General features: G+C 45.9%; 1 protein-coding gene across 1 annotated transcript; it reads right to left on the reverse strand.

The window, feature by feature from the left end:
- Window positions 1–226: 226 nt before the first annotated feature.
- Window positions 227–25,890, reverse strand: LOC147902240 (uncharacterized). The gene is made up of 4 exons (XM_087374461.1): window positions 25,768–25,890; window positions 25,318–25,590; window positions 1,011–1,199; window positions 227–430 (listed from the first exon to the last, which is right to left on the reverse strand). Exons 1-4 carry the CDS (start codon window positions 25,888–25,890, stop codon window positions 227–229), a joined length of 789 nt encoding a protein of 262 aa, XP_087230587.1.

The following is a 25,890-nucleotide window of genomic DNA, read 5'->3' on the forward strand; positions in this document are numbered from 1 at the left end:
AGAGATGCTCTCCTTTGGGGCACACGCATTGTATCAGTTGCCCTTATAAGAGCCTCTCCTCTCTTGAATAAACTCTCCATTTTGCTTCATTTGTTGAATCCTTCTTGCTACTCCAACAGGAGCTGTACCATAAGACTTATTGGTCTTTTTTTCTTCCTTGGGTGGTCTCAACAAAGTGCCCAAGGGTCCAATAGGTCTTGCACTGATCCAATCTGCTCGGAAAATCTCAATCCTTTGGTAAAAAAAGAACTCTTGGATGCTGAAGCATGATCTGGTCATCCATGATGTTAGGGTCAGAGACAATGACCCTAGCTTTAGGCTCCCCATCGGCCTTAACAACCTCTGCTGAAGAAGAAGGTAGGCCAGGGAGGGGGATCTCTGTGACCACTCCAAAGGATGCTCTGACAGTAGCAAGGTGTTGGTGGTACACCTGAGAAAGTCCAGGTAATTGGATAAAGAGAAAGATGAACCGATTGTCCTCCTCAATAGGATCAAAACCCAAAGTAAAAGGTGACAAAAAAATCCTCCTCGAGGCTAGCACCAAGGGGTTATCCTTGAGCACCAAAGCTGTGGCCTTAGGAGAATTGAAAAGCACCTGAAAGAAGCCTCGTCCTTGCAAGCATGCGTTTGAGAGGTGGGGAGCAAGGTCTTCCAATACAAGATCATAATTTCATTGTAGGACAAGTAAACAACATAATCTATCTGACAGACAAGAAATCATAAAAAAAATTCTTGAGCAACATCCAGAACTAGTATCCCATGGAAGAAGTAGGCTCTCTAAGACTCTGTGATTCCAATAGGGACACACACACACATTTATAATATACATATATACACAAGATACACAAACCAAGAAAAACATCATATTCTTTTTTCATAGTGTTTCCTTTGATAGTGTCGGTATGAATTTAAAAGAAGATGAAAATGTATTATCTGATTTCAAATTTTCCTTCAAAATAGAATTTTCCTCTATTACTAAGAGAATTACTATATCCTTCAATAATTCTTACTTGGGGATCAATCATCAGTGGCCAACGTCGTGCATTTGAGATAACAACTCCATTGTCAATTGAACATTGATCTTTTGGTAGACCAGCAATGTTCCATGCACGTATAGTTACTGGATCTACCAATACACTGCTGAATACAAACTCAGATGAACACGGTATATCCTTCTCTTTACATACAGCTAACCATCTCTGCATACACAAAAAATGGTAAGCATGTTTACCACAATTTTTAAAAAAAAATCAAGTTTCTAATCCTTTCCTTGCTTTTTTGCTCTTGTATAAAATATGTAGAGTCTCTGTCATGGCTGTCAGCTTGCAGTAGTAATAACTAACTATAATATATTAGCATTTTTTTGATCCCTCATAAGGGAGACATAATATCTATGGGAAAGATCTCAAATTGAACACAACATAAATGATATAGTATTTTACTCTCAACTTCACTCAACCTTAAATAGAGACAATTGTTGCATTTGGTCATTATAACTTTGCTTGTTCCCTTTTTTTTGGCAAAGAAAAAACTTCTATTAAGTCTGAAGAAATCCAAGAGCAAAGCTCAAGGAAGGAGTACATCATGCAAGGCATTAAAAAAAAAACCCTAATAGGGTAGAATCAAGCTGAAGTAGAAGAGCTGGAAAATATTCCAAGATTGTGGTTGAAAGTCCCACCTCAACCCTGGGGCGGATTCCGAGAAGAATGGGGAACCACTCCGCTCCCTGAGGAGGATAACACTCCTAGTAGAGGCTGCCTTGGAAGACCCCTTCATGCTCCCCCAAATGGCTACCAAGGTGTGTACAATATATGTGCAAATACTAGCCAATGTGTGTGCATCTAAGGCCTATGTGCATCTGGATCTCCAAATATGCAATCCTGATATGCTCACTGGAATATCGTGTGAGGCCTCCACAGAGGCATGTGTGCAGGTCTATAAGGAGAGCTGATAACGTCATCCAAATAGCATGACTCAAACAAATATTGTTGAGCCAAAAGAGACCAAGAAGATTCGTGTCTCTCATAAAATGTTTGAGGCCTCAAAAGAGACATCCAAGTTACCGATCCAGAAATCTGAGACCTCTCTCCCACTTTCTCCTCCAAAGAATGTGATTGTGGACTGATCTATACAAAGAGCAGACAGTTCTGATCCATGCATCAGAGAATTCAAATCATAAAATGGTGCCTCCAAAAATCCCCAATATATTATGTCATAAGATGTCTCACAATCAAAGACTAACATGGCAAGGTGCTAGCCATTCTGGACAGCCCAATGTGAAGCCTCCCAAAAAGAGTGGATATTATCGAAGAGAGTAGCCCCAATATGAAGCCCCCCAAAAAGAATAGATATTATAAAAAATGCTTCTACCATGTACAAAGTCTGTCTAGGTATCATGAATAAGATTTGGAAGAATGGGCTGTAATCGCAAACTGATGGCTTTGGTCAAATCTTATAGAAAGTTTTCAAAAGAGTGATAAGACTCCATTGAGAAGTGAAATTTTTTACAACTTCCCTTTGGAAAAAGATGAATGAGACTCTCAGTAATTGAATCAGGCATAGTGATAGTCCCAACCTCCTTGCAGGGATGAGGTAGTCCCCAATCATGTCTCAAAAAGCAATAAAGAATGATGGTCTCAACCCCTCTGGATCCGGGCATCCACCATTGTGAAGGTCAAATTGGTGAAAAGTGCAACTATCCTTGTGAAGGAAAAATTTGTGAAAGGTGCATCGAGAGAGACCCCGTGTGTGGTATTGGAGTTATTAGGTTGGGCCGACCAGACGAGAGGGCCGAATGAGTAACACTTTGGCATACCCAACGAAACAAATGACTCATCCAAGAACCTCACGGTGGGCCTTAGAGACATTAGAGTGGAGCGAAAAACAACATGTGCATCTATTTAGGCAGAGTGTCTCGGAAGAGAATCCTAAATGACTCGAACGATGTTTTAAAAGAGTCATAAATGACTCGATCAATGTTGAAGTCCCATGATCTTGAATAGGACCTAGCGCCGGGGAGGGTAGAAGCACCAAGCAGCCTTCCAAGGTGTAGGGAGAATTCAGCCTGGTAGGATCTTCCTGCTGGAATATGAAGCCAAAGTGAGTCTAAAATGAGTGTTCTAGGTGTGTTTTATAGTCTAGTGAGTCCTAGACATGCCACGTGTGATATTGGGAGCTATCCCATATACACTATGGCTTTCTAGAGTCTAGTGCTACATAGTGTTGTACTTGTCTATTGTCTATTACATCAGTCAACATCAAGCTCTTTGGTATCATGTGAGTACTTGTCCATTGCTTTCATTTTCTTTCAATTTCATTTCCATTATGCTTGTTATCTTTCATTTCCATTCCTAGTGTTAGCTTGCTTCTCTCCCTACCACTATGATCTTTCATGTGGTATCAGAGCCATGATTCTAGCCCTACTCTCTCTTTCCCTTTCCCTTTCTCTTTCCTTTCCAAGAGGTTGAGGTAAGGGAGGCCAATGAAGCTACTCTACCTCCTCCTCCTTGGAAGGCTGCCTTCTTCTCTCCTTCCATGCCATGATCTGCCACCTCTCTTCTCCTTCATTCAGCTACATCTTTCTGTGACCTGCGTACGATGTGATGCTTCTATCCGGATCTAGAAGCAGAATCACAGCTTTGTGTCTTTCATAAGTTGTAGAGGACCTTGAGTACTACAAATTTCGTTTTTACATCATTGCAATCGGAGTTTTCTATGAAAAGTTACAGCCCTTGCAAGAACAGATGAAATTTGTTTCTGCACACGGATTTTGTTTTGGAGCTCAATGATTTGACAGCCCATGCATGATGCAGCCAGCTCAACGTGGAGCTGTCCATCCTCTTCATCGTTGACCTCTGCTCCAGCCCGCCATTTGCTCCTTCTGCCCGACATTCTCTTGGAGCTGCTGCCCGCAAGTTGGTGCTCGTATTCTGCCCATCATTCTCTTGGAGCTGCTGTCCTTCTACTTTTGTCTATCATGAAGAATTTCAGAATTGCTCCAGCTCATGAAGAACTTATCAAGGTGATTTTTCCATAGTTACACTTGCATTTCTACTCTTTTCGAGCCATGGAGTCTTCCAAATCAACTACCATTTCGTTCGAGAAGTTTAATGGTAAGAATTTCCCTACATGGCAAACAAAGATGCGTCTTGTACTTATGAAAGATGGAGTGTGGAATATTGTACGTGGCAAGGAGAAAAAGCCACAATCAGATGAAAAGAAAATTGCATAGTGGAAGAATCTGAATGACAAAACTCTTTCTCTCATTGGTTTGGGGTTGGGTGATGACGTTATTCATCATTTTGATTTTGATTCCACTGCTCACGACTTATAGGATAAGTTTGAAGAATTGTTCGGCAACAAAATCATCAATTCAAAGGTATTCCTCAGACAAGAATTCTTCAAGCTGCAAATGAAGCATGAAGACTCTCTTCTTGCTCACTTGAATCATATGGAATCCCTTGTCACTCAGCTTGCTAGTCTGGCGGCTCCTGTAGGGGAAGATGATCAAGTTGTTGTGCTCCTCTCAAGCATTGAGGATAATTCTAAGTAACGGGAGATCATACTAGCATTCCGTGTGACACAAGTGGGTTATCATGATATAGTCTCTATGCTTATTGATCATGACAGACGGTATGCATAAACTCCAGACTCCACTGTACTGAACTCCAAGGGTAAAGGCAAAGGCAAATTCAAGCCTGTCAAATACAATCACTGTGGGAAGCTTGGTCACACCGAGGATCGCTCCTTCCAGACAACACAAGGATCATGTCAACTTGGTTGGGACTGCAAGAAGTGAAGACAAAGTAGAAGATGATGCTTGGACACCGACTCATGCTCTTACTGCCGACATCAGAGATCTCTCTCTCTATTCAGAGGTCTATGTACCTAATGATCAATAAATTTGTTTCTGATCTATTATTCCTACAGCTTGATGTATTTTGGGGTCCTCTGACCTGGGTAGTCTCCCTAAAATGATATGTATTGAGTGTTTGGTTTTCATTGAGTCCAAAGGTCCTCTGCCTTAGATTGTCCTCCTAAAAAGTTGTATTGGTTTTCATATTTTGGTGTGTGGCTTCCTAACATGTCCTGTTATGAAGCCAAGGGGGGATGTACTGTGGGAGCCATATGTATTGGCTTTGATAGGTCTCGTTATCAGGCCTGGCCGAGTTCCAGGATGTTGGTGTATTCCTAGACCTATGAGCTGGTCATGTAGCCATGCTATAACGTGAGCCTTTGAGCATGTTGAGTCTCAAGCCATAAGATTGCTTGGATCAACCTGTGAACACACTCAGATTTTAGCCTCTAAGTTACATAAGATGCACAGTTTGATGACTGTCATTGTCATGTGTTGTTCTTGGTTCCATTCTAGTAGTCTCTCACCTTGCCTTCATGGGGGGGTGTTGGAATATAAAGCCAAAGTGAGTCTAAAATGAGTGTTCTAGGTATGTTTTATAGTCTAGTGAGTCCTAGACATGCCACGTGTCATATTGGGAGTTATCCCATATACACTATGGCTTTCTAGAGTCTAGTGTCACACTATATAGTGTTGTACTTGTCTATTGTCTATTACATCAGTCAACATCAAGCTCTTTAGTATCATGTGAGTACTTGTCCACCATTGCTTTCATTTTCTTTCCATTTCATTTCCATTATGCTTGTTATCTTTCCTTTCCATTCCTAATGTTAGCTTGCTTCTCTCCCTACCACTATGATCTTTCACTTTCCCCTTCCACATTTTGTTGAAGTCGTGCTCTTAGACCCCCTCAAGCCACCATGTAACCAATCAAGCCAGGTTAAACCCCAGGGTAATATCCTATGCTGGAGGTGAGTTTGGAAAAGTTTCTTGACTAAGGCAACACAATCCATCATCTGTCGACCGATCCTACTTTGGATGCAAGTTGGACTTGGTTAGACATTTTAGGTCCGTCTGCAATTCCCTCCAGCATGCACATAAATCTTTATCCATCTATGACTTCTTTCCCATTATCATCTTGATTCACGATGGTAGCAACCTGAGCAACAGGAGGATTGACTGTTGGGGGCAGAGACATAAGCTAAGGTAGGGCAACTAGGTTGAGAGCATGGGTGTGGACCAACCTGGAGAGTCAGGGGTACCATAGAGGTTGGTAAATGCCGGCTTGCGTGACCAATTGCACCAAGTGTTGAATGTTGAGGCAGGCATCATCTAGGATTTGCCATTGAAAAATCGCCTCACATTGCATGTCGATGACTTGTCGCTTTCACTACAGGGCATTGTGGGAATGTTACAGCTCATATGTGCCATTGCAGAGGTTTTTCATTCAGCACATAGCTTGCACTTGTCCTTGGTTAGCTGCAGGCACTTCTACATCATGGTGATGTTTTGGTCCGAGGATCCGGGGTGGCCACCAACGTAGCTAGGGCTGCTCTGGTTAGAGGCTTCTGTGGAGAGGGTGGAGACTCCGACGGAATGGTGGCCATGCCACCATGAACCTTGGGCTTGCCCTTAGTTGGGGCATTAATAACACAGTGCACATTGAATTAGCTAACCCAGCATACTACACGAAATCGCAAAACAGATAAATTGACATTTTGAAAAATTCGATCGAGCATTTTTTAGTGTGTCATAAATGTCTTCTCGGAGAGGTCAAAAAGGCCAAAATAGGCACATGATAGGAGTGTGCTTAAGAAAGCGATTTGGGCACTTGGCTTGGCCTGACAGGAGTGTGCTTAAGAAAGCGATTTGGGCGCGATTTGGGTACTTGGCTTGGCCTTACACTTGTCAGGTGCCTATTTTGGCCATTTTGACCCCTTCGAGAGGCCAAATTCATTGATTCAAATGTCGTTTTAGGGGGTTTTGCCTGCTCCGAAGACAATGGTGATGCCAAAACCACCAAATTCCACACCGAAATAGGAGAAAGCAATTTGGATCCTTGGTCATAGCATTTATAACACTAAAAAAATGCCCGAGCGGGAAATTCAAAATGTCAATTTATCGATTTCATGATTTATATCTCCAATTGAATGCTCAATCATATAATGTTGTGCTTCTCACTTTAGAAAGTTTTAATTTTGAGCCATGAAAATAAGAAAATCATGAATTTCTTATAGGGCCCGAACATGAGGTCCACTTTTTTCTAATGCCCTGTAGGGATTGAGTTGTCTATGAGAAAACGGCTCTATTGGTGTAAAAGGAGGGTGTATAATAAGTTTCACAAGTGGTGTGACAAGTGGATTTCCTTGCTTGGTCAGGTGACAATCCCTGTTTGGTTTTTCTCTCTAATATAGTTTTACCATTTTTGAAGCAAGATTTCTTGTAGGTGGAACGATGGGCTGCAAATTTTCTTTGGCAGGACCAATGGCATGCTTTCCACTGGCAGTATGCTTAAAGCTAAGTGTAATAGTCTATGTGCTCGATGGTTCTGCAAGTTGTATTCTATGCAACCTTGGGCAATTATCTGTCATTTTTGGCTTGAGCAAGTAGGAGTTCTTGGTTTCAAAGGGAGCCAATTAAGTTAGCAGGAAGTTTTACTATCTGCTTTCCAAGCTCACGTCCCTCACTCTAGCATTTTCCAACAGCTCTTACTAGTTTGGCGTAATGTTGTGACAGATGTTGTCTGGTTGAAGAATGTTCGGTGCTATGGGGATAGGTCTTTAGGCCTCAATGTCTAGGTCAATCGGGGACCGTATTGAAATGGCATCGCCGCTGTTCAGCTCAAGCTGAGAGTCTCTTTATGCATTCACAATAAAGGTTTGACAACGTGGAGCTCTATATGGGATCAGCCTAGAAAACGATTCGCTCTTGGTTTGATAGAGCTAATATTCAGGTCACTTTGCGTTGTAAGACTATTATGTTTGGCAACAAAGGTCAGATGACTGAGTATCAGTTAATGAGTTGGCATTTGGTGAGAGCGACGGTGATACAAGTATTATGGAAGTGAAGAAACTCCTTGATTTTTCGCAAGATCCCATTGCCAAGGGATTTTCACTCCCATTTGAGGCAACAATGTTTGGATGGTCTCTTTTACATTGGTAGATAACATTATTCTCTTTGCATTGTAGCAAGGCTTCTTGCTAATACTCGCTTTTGACTTAAGCTCATTCTTGTAAATTTTTATTATTTTTGTTCATTCAACACCCATTTTCTCACCAAAAAGAAGAAGAAGCATGTTATGGCTCTTGATATCAAGCAAGATCTAATGTTGAAGCAATATCTACAAATAAAGCATTTTGTCCAATCACTTTCAAGAAACCATGACAGTTTTAGATAATTGCTTCTTTTTACTCCACAAAAGTTTGGAAGGAGACAGTTGATTCCTGGGCCCTTGAAGCCTATTCCAGCATATGGACCATTTGAGAGGTGCTAAATTGCTAATTCAACACGCATTGAGAGGGCACTGAGTTAATCTTAATTCAGTGTTATTCTTTAGTTGGCATTTTTTGGACATTTTTTGGGACTTGGACATTTCTTGACATTTTTTGAGATTGTGGGGGACTCGGACTTTTGGACTGATTTGACTATTGGAAGTGCAATTTGTGAGGTGGGTAGGTTGAAGGGTTTAACCTAAAAATAAAAATGAAACTGTGCAGGGGCACTCATGTCTAATGCCATCATGCCAAAAAATTTCAGTGGAATGTCATTCATGAGTCCACTATTGGTGGACTTGGGACTGAAAATAGCCTATTCACCTAGTGCATATTGACCATGTGCTGACCAGTGAGACAGGTGCCTCATGATTTTGTGGGTATGATGTATAAGTAGTAGTAGGAAAGCGTAGAGACAATGGAAATGGCACGCTCCTTCAAGGGTATCAGAACTACTAGGCATAAGAACTCTCTCCTTTAGGACCCTAGAACTCCCCTTCCCTCTTGCTACTCAACACCAGCAGTGTCCCACCGTGATCGCCATAAATTGTCTGAGGGGGGGGTTCCTATCCCTTTCGGAGGTGTTACCAGAGGCCAAAGGCCACTGGTGTGAGAAGCATGAGTGTTGTAAGCTCTAATGTAGTGGATCGCACAGAATGCATCATGCAGTGATGTGCGGGTGTCGTAGGCTGTAATGTAGTGAATCGCGTCGTATAAGTGCACTATGCCAGATGATGGTCACATGAGAAATCCACAACATGAGTGCAAGAAGAGACAATCATCATGCACCAGTGAACAATACCCATATACTAAGGAAATAGAAATAATGAGAGAGTGACCAGGTTGGCCGAAGTACACATCATTGGAACATTATCCACAAGTCACAAGTCATAAGACCATAATAAACAAGTCTATCCCCATAGTGGACAGAGAGGTACAACAGGCGAGCTCATAGTTCAAGCCCCTATCTTCTCCACACACTCTCCTCTCAGCGAGCTCGTAGCTCTAGCCTCTATCTCTCCTCACACTCTCCTCTCTTGTACAGAGAGCATCTCGATCGGATCATCACAGTGGAGAGAGCGGATTCACATGCCCGATTCTTGTGGGTACGCATCCACCGCAGAGCCTCTCAGCGAGATCTCTTTATTGCAGTTTGCTACTTCCCCCCGGCGCAGTCGTTTTACTCTTCCACTGGACCAGGCCAGTCCATATTTGAGGATCTCTCAGCGGACATTGCAGATTTTTCACATCGCGGAGAAGTCATCCTCTTAGGAGACTTCAACGCGAGGACCTCAAACAGACAGGCCCTCACTTATGACTTCATGGAGGATCCGGTCATACTTCCGGCATCTCACAATGATAGCCTTTGTCGGACTTCATCAGACTGCACAGTACAGCCCACAGATCAGGGACGTCAGTTACTGGAGCTCCTCACCTCGCACAGTATGTCATTTATAACGGCTTGTCCAGGTGGCCACAGTCTTCCATGCCTACATTCTCTTCTGCTTCTGGGCGTGGCACTAGCGTGATCGACTACATCATAGGTCCCCCGACTCTAGTCCCTTCCATCCATAGCCTTACTGTTAGCCCCTTCATGCCCTCTGCCAACCATGCACTCATCCACTTTACTTTGACTCATGTCTCCCATGACCCACCCCCCCCTCGTCATCACGACCGCCAATCCTATTATGAGGTTCATTTCGACCACCAGTTCGATGATGTATATAGCCAGAACCTCAGCCGCCTACTCCGTCCTCATCTATTAGATGCTTTACCATCCACGCAGGACAGGTGGGAACTTCTACATTCTTCACTCGTTTCTGCCGCCCACATGTCCTTCCCTGCCACGTGTCATTCGTCTAGTCCCCCACCGGTTGGTCTTGTTCCTTGCAACGGTTGGTATGACGAGGAGTGTAAGGAACTCCGCAGGAAACTTCACCTTGAGACCAAGGAGAAGTCTCCCCTCCTTACCGAAACCAAGAGAGACTACAAGTGGTTGGTTAGGCGCAAGAAACGCCAATTTCTAGCCCAGAATGAGGAGGAGCTGAGAAGCTTGCTTTTCAGCTGTGACTCCAAGGAATTCTGGAGAAAATTCCTCCGCTCGAAGTCTCAGAGCCCCCTTACAGATCCACGTGTCTGGTCTGCATATACTTCAGCTCTATACGATGTTCCAGATCAGCCAGCCATCGATTTATCCCATTCCCCTAGGCCAGCTTCATCTATTCTTTTCACACCAGAGAGTGTCCGTGCAGCAGTCCACCGATTGAAGAACGGAAGAGCTAAGGATCATGATGGATTGCAAGCGGAGTATGTAATCCATGGGATTGATGCCTTAGATTTTGTTCTTTCCCGTCTCTTCAATGAGTCTGTTTGTACAGGCCTACCACAGTCCTGGTTAGGCAATACCATAGTACCTATCCACAAGTCGGGGGACCCTATGGAGCCGTCGAATTACAGGACCATCATGATCGGCCACGTTATGGCCAAGATCTTTGCATCAGTTTTGGAAAGCCGTATAAATGACCATGCCGAGACGACAGGACTCAGAGCCAGAGGGCAGGCTGGATTTCGTAGGGATCATTCGACACTTGACCACATCCTCACACTTAGGGCACTGGTGGAGGAGGCGAAGTCACGAAGGCAACGGCTTTATTGTTGCTTCGTGGACTTCAGGAAGGCATTTGACACAGTTCCGCGATTCAGATTGTTTCAGAGGATTCGCCAGATGGGCTTTAGTGGAGAGATACAGTGGGCTATCATGGCTTTGTATGAGAGGGTCACTGGTCGGGCTCGGACACGTGAGGGGCTCTCAGAGGAGGTATGCAGCACGATTGGGGTGAAGCAGGGCTGCCCGCTCTCTCCCACTCTCTTTGGATTATATATTGATGAGCTAGAGATGTTTGTACAGATGACAGGTGGTGTGGGCTCTACTCTCTCAGGATCCTCCATTCCTATCCTCCTGTATGCGGACGATGTGGTTCTCATTTCCTCTACTGCTCAGGGCCTCCAGGCACATATTGAGGCACTCCACAGGTTTTGCCAGGACAGGGGGTTGACTGTAAACCTTGGCAAGACCAAGGTTATGGTTTTCAACACCTCTGATCGTATTTACAGCACGGATGAGTTTTACTTCACTTATGACGGACAACCCATTGAGCTTGTTAGAGAGTACACTTATTTGGGGGCAGTTTTCAGGGGACCGGTCTTCACCATGACATATGCAGCACGAGATAGGATTAGTAAAGGGTATGCTTCGTTGGCTCATCTCGAGCGTCAGTGTTTTCAGTCCCACTTTCAGCATCCCGATACGAAATCCTTGCTTTTTGATACATTGGTGAGACCAGCTGCGATGTATGCAGCTCCTTTCTGGGCAGGAGACCTCGGCGCTGCAGATTGGAGACGAGTAGAGAGGTTACAGATCATCATGTTCTCTCGGCTCATTAGGGCCAAGGCTACAGTTCCGCACGAGATCATACTAGCAGAGTTTGGAGCTACTCCCCTTGCATTGGATGCAGCGTTTCAGTCGGTCATGTATCTGCACAGGGTCAGGGAGTTTGGAGACTCAGCAGCAGGCAGAGCTCGGTTGCCATGGTTAGCACTTGCATCTTCTATGGAGTTGGCACGATCAGGGACCCGATACTGCTGGTACTTCAGACTCACTAGATGGCTCACATCCCTTGGACTAGACATGGATAGACTGCCTCCGTTCCGATACAGCATAGATGCCCCTCATCTCGAGTTGACTCGCCACGAGCTTAGCCAGGTCACGAGAGCAGACTTGCTGCAGCTTCATACGTATCGCACTTGGATTTATCCCACGCAGCTTCCGGTGAAGATGGCCACATATCGTGACCACTTCCTTCGGATCTCAGAGGATGGATTTGTCATCCCACCAGGCTATACAGGTACCCACATGTCCCACTCACTGAGGATTGCCCTCGGCCAGCTTAGAGTCTCTTCGCATCAGCTCGAGATAGAGGCTGGTAGGATGCGACGCATGGAGGATGGACGGCGACCAGGCCGAGAGACCAGGATCTGCCCTTGTTGCACCATGGGAGAGGTGGAGTCAGAGGAGCACTTCATTTGCAGATGCCCGCTATATTATGAGATCAGAGGTAGATTCCACTGTCTCTTCACGGATGGCTTTGGACCTCTCTCACGAGTGATGGACTACGAGGATCAGCATTGCCTAGCCCTTTATGTCAGGGAGGCCACTATGCTTCGGCGAGACTACCTCAGAGAGCACAGACCGGAGCGTGATAGAGCCCAGCCTCATAGAGCTCAGGCACACGCCATACCAGAGGACAGAGACCAGGAGGAGCACGAGGACGGCAGAGCCCACACAGGACACATGCCTCCACCATGTGGATGTACATATGAGATGGTTTGTAGACGCCGCAGGATCTTGTTACATAGGGGACGTACTCGCCGCTTCATCTCCAGACGATCCAGGATGATGGCAGCATTTCGGAGGAGACTCACTCATGGAGATCTCGCCCCACCAGCCGCTCACCTCACCTTTGCCAAGATTTGTACTCTCATAGCAGGAGGCAGAGTCGATGGACAGGATTTCCAGTATTATTTTGGTTCTCAGACTCCGTGACACCTGGACTTGTATCTTTGCATTGGCATATTGTGCTCATCCCCCCCATTTTGCACCCGGGGGCGGTTTCCTTGCATCTAGTTTACTCTGTATTTAGGCTCAGATTTGACATTATGTACTTTCACTTGCATTATATTGCGTAGCACTTAGATGATATTCGACGATGCCTCTTCTTTGGGGCACGTTGAGTTTGTGCTATCTTGTATGCAGAGTTCTTGATGTCCCATGGGCCCATTTTGGCCTCTAGTGGACAATAATACACTTTCTTTCTTTCTTTCTTTCTTTCTCTCTCTCTCTCTCTCTCTCTCTCTCTCTCTCTCTCTCTCTCTCTCTCCAATGCCAAACACCGAATGCTCACTCTCCCCCCCCATACTCCCCAACTCCCAGGAGCGTCGGTATTTGAGGATTGTTGTTTAGCGATAGAGGACTGTTTGGATTCAGTGTACAGGCAAGGAAGGGTGTCAGACAAATCGATAGGGCCATTGGAGATAAGGGTGGTGAAGCAAGGGACGTTCGATGCGCTGATGGATTACTGTTTGGCGAGGGGGGCGTCGATCAACCAGTACAAGACGCCAAGATGCGTCAAATTTGCTCCCATAGTGGAGCTGCTCAACGCGCGAGCCACTCACAACTTCTTCAGCCCCAAGTGCCCCTTTCAGCTGGACCACTGCACCACTGAACCACTATACATGTCTTCACCATGTGCAACTGTTAATGTCCATGGCTGCTCCATGTGCGGAGCTCACCCTCCATGTGCGTAGCTCTAGATGAGATCACCTTGGGCATGGCACTCCTGGGTGAACCTGTGGTTGACATGTGTCGAGGCATGGTCGCCTTGGGTATGGTACTCTTGGGTGACCTGTGATTGACATATGTCGATACATGATTGACACGTGGTCAACACCTAACGATATATGGTTGACATGTGTTGACACATGGTCAACATGTGGTCAATCCTGACAACATGTGGTCAATTCCTGAGAACCAAACCAATTCTAGAATTGGAACACTCCAAAAAAAAAAAAAATCCAAGAAAGAGATTTCTATTAAGAGAAAAAACCCACGAGAGCAAGCTCAAAGCGGAATATATCATGAAATCAATCATGAGGTTAAATAAACCCCCTCAAAGTGAGATGGAAAACAACCAAGGCTGAGGCTGAAAGTGCCACCTCAACCCTGTAGGAGTCTCAAAGAAGAAAGGAGAATCCTTCCATTCCCTGAAGAAAGAAGCCCTCCTAGTTGAGGTTGCACGGGAGTCTCCCTGCATACTCATCCATACGGCCATCAAGGTATATATGGTGTCTATCCAGATACTAGCCAATGTGTGCGAGGGATGAACCTGAGTTCCCTCCAATGCCTCTATGCATCTGGCTCTCTAGATATGCCAGGCTGCTATGCTCGCTAGAATCTCCCAAGAGGTATCCACAGTGACATGTACAGCTGCAAAAGGAAGGTGTGGTATTACATCCAAAGAACATGACTCAACCTGATGGCGTCAAATCAAAATGGCCCGAGATGAGTCAAGTCTCTCATAGAATACCTGAGGACCTGTAAGAGAAAGCTAAGCCACTGAGCCCCATGTCATAAAGAATGGGGAGTGGGCAAAGTGATTGAAAATCTTGGCTACCCCCATCCAAATCATCCTCGCCTGTCTACAATCCCATAAGCAATGCTGAATAGTCTCCAAAGCAGAGAGGCAACGAGGGCAAGTAGGGTCCGGCTCCGAACCTGGATCTCCAAAGGTGTACTGCAATCCCACCATGGATAGAAAGCCAAAAGAAAAGAGTGATCTTTCTATTCCTGTGGGATTTCCAGAGTCTCTTCCAGAAGCACCTCTGCAAATCCGCAGTGATATCAAATGTCTCCCAATGAGGAACTCTGGAAGGTCTCCAACCTCTACTACTGAGCTAGAATCTCTTGGCATTACTGACCGTGTAACGAAAGAAGGGGATGCTCTTCTCTCGATGCCCTACGTCAATCCACTCCCACTCTCCAGGGTCCCACTGCAAATACCTAATGGGAACTCCCTCGTAGAGCCAAAGCCTCCAAGATCCGGTGGAGAGAAGCTGGGGGTCTGGATCGAGGAACCACTCCAAATCTGATCCCTGCACCAAAAGACCTACAACCCTGATAGGCTGAAAAGCAGACTCAAGCAAGATGTCCTCTGTGGACCTGAGCAATCTGCCACCATCATGCACACTAAAAACCAAAGCATCCTCATGTGCATCTTTAAAGGCCAAAACTTGAAGAGGAACACCGTCTCTCGTAAAAGTACCTGTCCAAGGGGAGCAAGTGAGTGGCATATCATCTGTGTCTACCCAATCCTCCGGAAGGGCTGCCTCAATCTGCAAGATCCTCCCTGCACTCCCTCTGAGATGTCTTGTCAATTGAGATTTGGTGTCCTCTTGAAGCCTTCAGAAAGCTTTCCATGACCCCAATGATGAGGCGGGTCTCCTCTTCCACCTAGACCACTGCATGTAGAGTGAGGCACCAAGTGGTCTGCCATGATCATCCAATATACTATCATTCCACATGATCGGTTGCCTATCAATCTCTTCACGAGAGGAAGGGGGCATCCTTCGAAGAGTGCTCCTGAAACTGGTCCATGCTTTCATTATGGCAACCATGAGAGGGGAAGGTGTGCACGTCTGTATGCTGCTAATAAAAAAGGCCTTCCATGGCTCCTACCCTGGCATAAGTCCCCGCACCACCATCTTGCAGAGTAAAGCTCTGCACTGTAAGTCTGGATCAATAATATTGAGACTCCCTTCCTGTGTAGGGAGGATGAGGGTCTCCCAAGCCACCCTGGCTAACGCATCTGCTGTGCCATCAAGCCCACTCCAAAGAAAATTTCTGATGGGTCTCCTGAGCTGAGTGATGCAGTCCCTAGAACGGCACCAGCAAGAACAAACAAACCAAGCCATGGCCAAGAGGACCTGGTTGACCACCACAACTCTAGAGGCAAGATCTAGCTTGGCTGAGGTCCAAAAAAGGAGCTTCCTCTTGATGCTCTCCAACACGGGAGCAAATTGCTGCGTGGAAGAAATATCCAAGCTGACCTGGCAGCCCAAATACCTGACTGGCACACCCTTGTGAACCCAAGTAAATCCTATGTCAAGCCCCCAAACTGGAGTGTCCTCATCACTGATCCAGAAGCCATTGGATTTATGCCAATTTATCTGCACCCCCGTTGCCAAGCAAAATAAATCCAATGCTGTCCTGAAAGAAGTGAGCGTCTGTGGTGTGGCATCCAAGTAAACTACTATGTCATCTGCCAACTCACTATCAAGTAGCTCCTCTTCCCTTCTGATGGGAAGTCTCAGCCCAAAGATGTCAGCTTGAGATCTAACATAGATACTCATAGCTTCAGCCACAAACAAAAAAAGAAAAGGAGCAGGGGGGCATCCCTGATGGACTGATCTGGAAATCTGAAATCTCTCACCCCTTACCCCACCAATAAGTACCTGGCTGTGGGCTGATATGTACAAAGAGTAAACACCTCTCATCCGAGCATCAATAAAGCCAAAACGTAGAAGGGTGCCCTCCAAAAAACCCCAATCTACTCTGTCATAAGCTTTCTCGAAATCCAAGAGTAGAATGGCTAGATTCTGGCCGCTCTGCATGGCCCACTCTGAAGCTTCCCAGAAAGAGAAAATGTTATAAAAAATGCTTCTACCATGCACAAATCCCATCTGAGTGTCATGAATAAGATCTGGGAGAAGGGGCTGCAATCAGAGGCTGATTGCTTTGGCCAAAATCTTGTAACATGTCCCTAGAAGTGTGATAGGCCTCCACTGGGACACTAAATTTCTGCAACCTCCTTTCGGGATAAGGTGGATGAGACCCTCTATGAGTGACCCATGCATCTCGCTAGAGTCCCAAATGCCCTGCAGGGCTGAAGTAATGTAGTCTCCAATCATATCCCAAAATGCAATGAAAAAAGAAGGGGTGAGGCCATCCATGGTACTTAGACCCTGACCCTTTGCTCTTGGCCTTGGGATCCTAGAGGTTGTGGTTATATGGAGGTGCACCTATTAGGTGCTTGCAATGGGACCCAGGAAAGTGGGAGTGGATAGATCATGGGCACCGAGAGAGGGGGATTCCCTTTTTTCGTTTCACGGTTGGTAATGCCAGGAGATTTCAGCTGAGCAGTAGAGGTTGGATTCCCTCCAGAGCCCCCCATTGGGATAGCTTCTTCATCACCGCAGATTTGCGTAGGAATTTCTGGAGGAGGCTTTGGAAATCCCTCAGAAAAAAGATCACTCTTTTCTTTTGGCTTTCTATTCATGGAGGGATTGCAGTGAACCTGTGGAGATCACGATTTGGGGCTGATCCCACTTGCCCTTGCTGTCATTCTGCAGAGGAGTCAGTGCGACATTGCCTTTGGGACTGCAATCAAGCAAGAATTGTTTGGAAAGGAGTTGCTCAGATACTCAGCATTTTTCATACTTCCTCTTTCTTTATGACCTAGGGCTCGGTCGCATGGTTATCCCTTACTGGGCCTTAGGTGTTTTATGAGGGTGAGTCTTCTTTATGGGCACTCTCGATCCGCCGGCAGGTGATAGAGCCCTGCACTCTTCAGGATGTACCACATATTCCTTTCAGAGCTTCACATGTTTCAGTGGACACCTCTTGGGAGATTTTGGCTAGCATTTCCTCTTGGCACATTTGGAGAGCCAGATGCACAGAGGCCTTGGATGACACCGAGATACACCCATCACAGATGTTCACGGGTATTTGGAGTGACACGGTTCACACTTTGATAGCCATATGGGCTAGCATGCAGGGCCCTTCACGGGCAAGCCTCTTCTAGGAGGACTGTATTTCTTCGAGTTTGGAGGGGTTCTCCCTTCTTCTCGGAGGTTGCTACCGGATTGAGATGGCACTATCAGCCCCAATCCTTTCTTTTTGGCTCTTGAGCTTTTCATGCATTGCATGGTGTATCCCGTATTCCCGTATGGAGCTTGCTCTAACAGTTTTCTTTAATACTTAAAAGAAGTCTCTTTTTTGCAAAAAAAAAAAAAAACTCAACACAATGTGTCAAAGAGTGTGGGCTTCATTCCATTATGGGGTACCTAAGTCCATGGTGACACAGAGACAACATCAGGATTCTAGATGCCTTGTACACAAAGGAGGACCTTACAGAGGTAGCCCTGCAGATATGGGTTTCTCATGTCCAGGGTGGGCAGCCATATCCATCACATGTAGCTGCTGCCCTTTCTGGTATTAGCGACTTCTACCACTCAGTTGCTTATACCAGGAGACGAGATATTCTCAAACGTGAGATTGGTGTTCACCAGCAGTTGGCAGCTTTGTAGAGGGAAGAGCAGAAACGGCCTTCAGATGCTTGGATTCAGGAGCGCCTTGCTACAACAAGGGCTTATCAGTAGATATTGCTTGATCAGAGAGCAGAGTATGCCTTTCATGCACGGGAGTCTTTCTGGATTCAGATGGGTGGCAAAGTCAATAAACACTTTTTCTCTACTCTTGGCCCTAGACATAGTAGAGAGAGTGTATCCCAGCTTATTGACTCGCATGGGGTTTTACAGACAGACCCGGATGATGTCATGCGCATAGCTTTAGATTTTTATGCCGTCCTTACTGCAGATCCTGACACACGGGATAGAGAGGATGCTAGACAGGTTATTTGGCATAGCATCCCTTTGTTGGTGGAACCGGATATGCATGTTTTGCTTGATGCACCTTTCACCAACACAGAGTTCAGGACTGCACTTTCAGGCCTTCACAAGGGCAAGTGCAGATTCCCACCCCAACCTTGCAGCCCAAGTATCTGATGGAGACGCCCCTCTGTACCCAAGTGAAGCCAATATCATTACCCCAATCCGGGGTGTCATCATCGCAAATCCAAAAACCACTGGATTTATGCCAATTTATGTGTGCACCTGCAGCCGTGCAAAATAAATCCAAGGCTGTCCGGAATGAAGTGAGTGTCCTGGGGTTGGCATCCAAAAAAACAGCCGTGTCATCTACCAACTCACTATCTAGGAGTCTTCTTCCCGGCAAATAGGAAGCCTCAACCCATAAATATCAGCTTGAGATTTAAAATAGATACTCATAGCTTCTGCCACAAACAGAAAAAGAAAAGGGGCAAGAGGACATCCCTGGCGGACTGATCTGGAAATCTGAAATCTGTCCCCTCTTACCCCCCCAATAAGAATCTGTGGGCTGATCTGTAGAGAAAGGATACTCCTCTAATCCATGCATCTGAAAAACCAAAGCGAGATAGAGTACCCTCTAAAAAATCCCAGTCTACTCTGTCGTAAGCTTTCTCAATGTCCAAGAGGAGAATGGCCAATCTCTGGCAGCTCTGCATGGCCCCATTCTGAGGCCTCCCAAAATGAGAAAATATTATCAAAAATACTTCTGCCATGCACAAACCCTGTCTGCATGTCATGAATCAAATCTGGAAGAAAAACCTGTAGCCGCAAACTGATGGCTTTTGCCAAAATCTTGTAAAAAGTGCCCAATAGAGTAATGGGTCTCCATTGAGACACTAGATTCCTATTACCCTCCTTTGGGATGAGATGAATGAGACCATCTGTAAGTGAGTTCGGCATCTCACCAGAGTCCCACACGCCTTGCAGGGCTGATGTAATGTGATCACCAATCTGCTCCCAAAAAGTAATAAAAAAGGAAGGGATAAGTCCATGGGCACTTGCCCTTGTGAAGGGCAAGTAATGCAGTCTTGAATTCTGCATTAGCGAAAGGTGCATCCAAAGAAACATACATCTCATCCTTCACCAGTACAGGGATACAGTGCCAAATAACCTCTCTGGCATCATCTATAGCATGTGTGCCCGGATCCGCAGTAAGAAGGGATGGAAAAAAATCCGAAGCTACATGCATGACAGCATCAGGATCTGACTGTAACACCCCGTCTGAGTCAATAAGCTATGAGACACTATCTCTACTATGTCTAGGCCCATGAGTAGAGAAAAAGTGTTTGCTGACCCTGCCACCCATCTAAATCCAAAAGGATTCCCATGCATGAAAGACATATTCTACTCTCTGATCCAACAATGTCTGCATATGAGCCCTTGTTGCAGCAAGGCACTCCTGAATCCAAGCATCTGTGGGCCTCTTCTGCTCTTCCCTTTAAAGGGACGCTAACTGCTAGCATATACCAATCTCACGTCTGAGAATCTCACATCTCCTGGAATCAGCGACTGTATGATAATAGTCACTAATTCCGGATAAGGCTGTAGCTACCTGAGATGGGCGGACAGCTCCACCCTGTATGTGAGAAACCCAAATCTGTAAAATGTCCTCCGTGAGGCTCTACTCTACATAAAAAGCATCCGGAATCCTAACACTGGCATAGTGTCCTCTCCGATGAGGCTCAAGAATCTGCAACACCAGTAGAAAATGATATGAGGTGGAAACCCCAGTAGAAATGCATACAGATCCTCCTCTGTCAAGTGCCCAATCATCTACATAAAATCTTTCAATACGTGCATGGATGGGCATGTGTATTCTCCTGTTCGACCAAGAGTACACGAGTGACTGTGGCATAACATGAAAGGCATCATCCAACCAAGTGTCCCTGCCACTGTATTGAAAAAGAAAGGCATCCCAGGCTGCCCTCTCCAAAGAATGAATTCCACCCTGTCTACCTCCCTTTTTGTCTGATGGCAACTCAACCATGTTGAAATCGCCACCAATGATCCAAGAATCTGCAATGGGGCCCAAGAGAGTAACTCCTTCCAAAAGGAGATCTGCTTCCCTCTGTTGTTGGGAGCATAAGGATTGAGAAGACCAATCTTACGCCCTCCAATCAAAATAATGATCTATTGAGCTCTAGAGGGGGAAATAATACCATGACCAGCAACCAAGGGGAGAATAGAGGGAGAGACCGAAATGCAAGTACCTCCCCTTGTGCCCATAGCAGGCGACCAGAAGGTATGTCTTGAAAGTAGTTTGCTTGATTTAGAGCAATCACTAGCATCCAACTTGTGTTCTCGGATAAAAAGGATATCAATAGCACCTCCAGTGACACCTGGATGAAGCTGATTCCGGATCAGCTGCCTACGACGACGGTGTGGAACTTTGCCTAGGCCTTGTATGTTCCAGTTGACTATCCTCATCGACAAGAGGATGCTAGATGGAAAGGCTTACCCGACCTAGTATAGGAGACCATCTTCCCCTGGGCCAAAACACTCCTGCTGAGGGCAGGAAACTCAACAGGTGAAAGGATCCCCACACCTATTGAAGGGGAGGCCCTATCAAAAGAAATCCCCAAGACCGGGACCCCTAAGGTGGAGGGCACAAACTCCTCCTCATCCATAAAAGTCGCCGAATCTGCCAGTGTCGAACCGAGGAGTGCGAAGAAGACCTGCACTCGTGGAAGATGGAGGAGAAGGACCTGCCAGGCCTCTATCAGCAGAACTGGAGCTAGGTGCTAAGGAGGCCTGTGGCTGGGCTGAAGAGGAATCTGGAGTCCTCATCTGTGCCTGCACTTTCTCGGTCGTCCTGATTGTGGCAGGAACAGTCTGCGGGGAAGAAGTGCTTGTAGCCCCCTCGTGGTCAGAAACCAAGGTGACTGGGGCTGGTGCATCTAAAGCCCCCTCCTGATGTGGAACTATAGTGTTTGGGGCTGCAGCAACATCCACCTCTGGAGTCTAGAAGACGTCTGCCTGAACAGGATCAAAGTTCTCCTCCTGAGGTAAGGGAGCCGCTCTAATAGCTCTCCATCGTGGTACTGGGTGTGCTGCGGGCATTGGGCGCTCCGCTGCCCCTTGTGGTCCTGGGTGTGCAAAGCAGGGTGCCCTGCTGCTCCTAATGATCCTAGAGTGCGTGCTACAGGGTGCTGGGGAGGTGCAGTCGGGATAGTACGTGAAGGTGTTGCACCAGAAGACCTCTTGGGTCTTTTTCTCTTCCTTGGGCAGTCTCTAGCAAAGTGCCCAAGGGTCCCGCAAATCCTGCACTAGTCCTATCTACCTGAAATCTCAACTCTCTATCGAAAGAGAGAGCCGTCTGGACGCTGAAGCATGATGTGGTCATCTGAGATGTTAGGGTCAGAGACAATGACCGTAACACAAGGCACCCCGTCTGCATTGACTGCCTCTACTGAGGGAGAAGGCATGCCAAGAAGAGTGGGGATCTCAGTGACCACTCTAAATGTGGCTCCAATAGTGACAAGCAGTCGATAGTAGACCTGAGGAAGACCAGGAAATCTAATGAACAGTGATGTGACCTACCTGTCGACCGGATCAAAGCCCAAGGTGTAGGGTAAAAGAAAGATCCTCCTTGAACCCAAAGCCAGGGGATTAGCTTTGAGAACAAGGGCTGTGGACTCGTGGGAGTCGAAAACCACTTGGAAGAATCCACGTCCCAGAAGTCGAATATCCCTAAGGTGTGGGGCGAGATCTCCTGGTAACGCCGCCAGCATCCAGTCTCTAGCCTGTGATCTGGAAGGGTGTGACCCAAAGATGCGGGCGAAAAGTGATGTGGAGCCCTCTAATTCCACATCTTTCTTGAGCTGCTGCAACTCATCTTCTGAAAAAATGACAGTTCTCATGGCCGGTGGAAGTGGACGGAGATTGGCTGAATGGGGATCCATTTGCCAATCGATGTGAAAAGGCCAATTCCAACACTGAAAAGGCTCCGTCCGTGAAAATACTGCCTAGGACGCCCTCGAACACGGGCGCAGGAAGGAGAAAGGGGAGGGTAGGAGAGAGGGGAAGGGAAGGAGAGTATAGACTGAGGGGGGTAGACGGAGGTAGGCTGAGGGGGGAGGCGTAGGGGAGCTGAGTTAGGAAGGAAGGGGGCGGGGTTAGGAGGGCAGGAGGGAGCTGAGTTAGGAAGGGGGCGGGGTTAGGAGGGAGGGAGGGGACTGAGTTAGGAAGGAAGGGGGGGTTAGGAGGGATGGAGGGGGCAGGTTCGGAGGGAGGGAGGGGGCTGGCAGGGAGAGAAAGGGAGGGCAGGGGAGAGGAAAGGAGGGGGCAGATAGGAAGGGAGGGAGGGGGGGGGGGGGAGAGCGGGGGAGGGGGCAGGGTAGGGGCAGCGGGGGGGGGAGAGGGAGGGCGGGGAGGGAGAGGGAGGGAGGGGACGGGGGGAAAGGAGGGGGGGCGAGGGGCTAGATGGCCTTCCTCAATGAGGATCTCAAGAAGGAGTTCTATGTGCATCAGCCCCAAGGGTTTGTTGTTCAAGGACAAGAGCACAAGGCATGCAAGCTCAGGAAAGCCTTGCATCAGCTAAAGCAAGCGTCTCATGCATGGTATCATAAGATAGATCAGTTCTTGCTGTCCCAGGGCTTTGTCAACCCTTCATGCAAAGCCAAATTATATGTTATGCAACAAAATCCAGATCTATTCAAGCTTGTTCTTTATGGCGATGACATCATACTCAATGGCAGTAATTTGCAAAAAATTGCAGCAGTGCAGTCTGTCTTGTGTCATACTTTTGACATGATAGATTTGGGCCTCTTACACTACTGTTTTGGCAGTGAATTTTGGCAAAACCAGGAGGGGATTTCTATGTCACATACAAAATATTCGAAGGGGTTGTTGCAGAAACTTAAGATGGGGAACTGTAAGCTTGTGGCCACTCCATTGAAAAAGGGAATCAAGCTAAGTAAGCATGATACAGTTGAAAAGTTTGATGGCACATTGTACATGCGGCGGTTGGTGGGCAGGGGGCAGTTTGATCTACATATGCTCCACATGGCCAAACATTGCCTATGCCACAGGGCTTCTTAGCTAGTTCATGCATAGTCCCACAGTCACGCATTGGAATGTAGCGAAGAGGGTTCTCAGATACGTCCAGGGTACCTTTTCCTATGGTGACATTTCTCTGAGTGGCTTCACTAACTCAGATTGGTCAGGGAATATCGATGATCGCAGGTCCACTTCTGGCTATTACTTCTCATTGGGCTCAGCATGCATCTCATGGTTCAATAAGAAGCAAGACCGTGTGTCTCTCTCCTCCAGTGAAGCAGAATACAAAGCTGCAAATGTAGCCCACTATAGCCATTACAAAAACATCAGAATATTTCAATATAAGAGAAGTAGATAGAGGAATCTATCTGACAAGCACTAAGGTAATCATAAAAGGATTGCCTTAGTGACATTTGGAAATAGGAAAACCTGAATAAAGTGGAGTCTCCAAAGACATTATGATTCATGTCCTTCCATAGAATCCAGAGGGTCCCAATATCAAACCCTTGCGAAGAAAAGAGGAAAGTTTGGCCTCGGTAGACAGATGCCAAATATCCAGAAGAGCTTGCCAAAGCAAGCAGTAGGGAATTTGGCTCGGAGATGCTACTGTAAAAGAAACAAAAAGTCACGAGTGACAGGGCAATGCCGAAAGAGATGGAGCAAGGATTCCCTAGGAGCCAAACATTTGTGACAGACAATAGGAGCAATATGTCATCGGGCTAAGCGTTGACCAAAATGGAATAACCCCTAACATCACCCACCATAGAAACACTTGTTGGCGAAGAGGCAATTTACAGCTCCAAAGCAATCACAATCTTTTACGTCACCACTTGGCAGGACAATTCATAGACCATATATGAATTCCATAATCCAAAATCCAAGGTGGAGGCATTATAGACAGAATGGTTTGGGGCTGCATTATAAACAATTTTGGCATTCTCTTTCTCGGATGTATGTAGGCACACACACGCACACTTTTTTGGGCGAAAACCAACTATCAATATATTATAAAAAGCAGTCCCAAATAAAGGGAAAATCTGCCATAAATATTAAAAGCCTCATTATATGATAAGAAAGCAGGATAATGTAAGTCCCACGCATGTAGACAATCATAAAGTGATTGCGTAATGATGCACAGAAAAAATGATATTTGGCAGGAGAAGGATTACCAAAGACCCTATGATTGCAGTAAGAAAGCAGGATAATGTAAGTCCCACGCATGTAGACAATCATAAAGTGATTGCGTAACGATGCACGGGAAAAATGATATTTGGCAAGAGAAGGATTACCAAAGACCCTATGATTGCAGTGCTTCCATAAGGTCCATAGTGCCCAATAATGAACCCAATAAAAGAGAAGATCATATCCCCACCTCATAGGATGGAAACCGGGAAACAAGCCTGAAGCTGCTGTTGTAGTAGTAGCAAGAAACCATGAGATTCAGAGCAACACACTCACTTTTTTTTTGGGTGGAAATTTTAATGCTTTATATTGCACAGTAGCTTCCCCCGAAAATGAGCTCAAGAATACATCAGCTGAATATTTCAGTATATGAAAATCCTTTATAATCTATGTAATGAGTTTGCAAACAATCAAAGAAAGATTTCTGTAGAGAATGTCGAAAAAAAAGAGCAACATACACACGCCCACACATACATTTATGGAGAGAGAGAGAGAGAGAGGTTTGTTTACCTGTAAGCACTGATCCCGAAAACTTGGTGTAAATACTCCTAAGTATGCTATCATTCCTGCTGCAAGTAGGATGTCCCCTGTCAATTGTACATAAAGTTTTCCAAATGCCTCAGCCTGAGAAGTCCACCTAACTCTTTCCCCACCAAGCCCTGACATGAGCTGATTTGCTCGGTCAATCTTCTTGGCACATAGGTCTGCTTCATCTTGGACAGATTTTTTCTTTTCTTGTGCTTCATATAACCTTGTACTTAGCTCTGCTAGCCGATCTTCAACCTAATCAAAGAATTCAAGTAGATAGATTACATTATAAGATTAGATAAAATTGGTTTTTTTTGTAATATATAATTTTGCAATAGCTACAGAAATATGAACTTCACCAAAAGCACAGGTTTGCACCTCACATAAAAATATGATCTACGCTAAGCTTTTGGTATACTATAAAAAATAAACCTTTTTCAGTGCAGCCTGCTTGATTTGAAGGGCTTCCATAACTTCATTATATTCTTCCTCGGCAATTTTTAGAGCTGCTTTTTTGGGTGCAACAACCTTTGCGACTCTATCATATGCTTCCAT

Source organism: Dipteris shenzhenensis, chromosome 5, assembly GCF_047967505.1.
Source record: "Dipteris shenzhenensis isolate YYH24624 ecotype China chromosome 5, Dip_SZ_1.0, whole genome shotgun sequence".
Lineage (NCBI taxonomy): Eukaryota > Viridiplantae > Streptophyta > Polypodiopsida > Gleicheniales > Dipteridaceae > Dipteris > Dipteris shenzhenensis.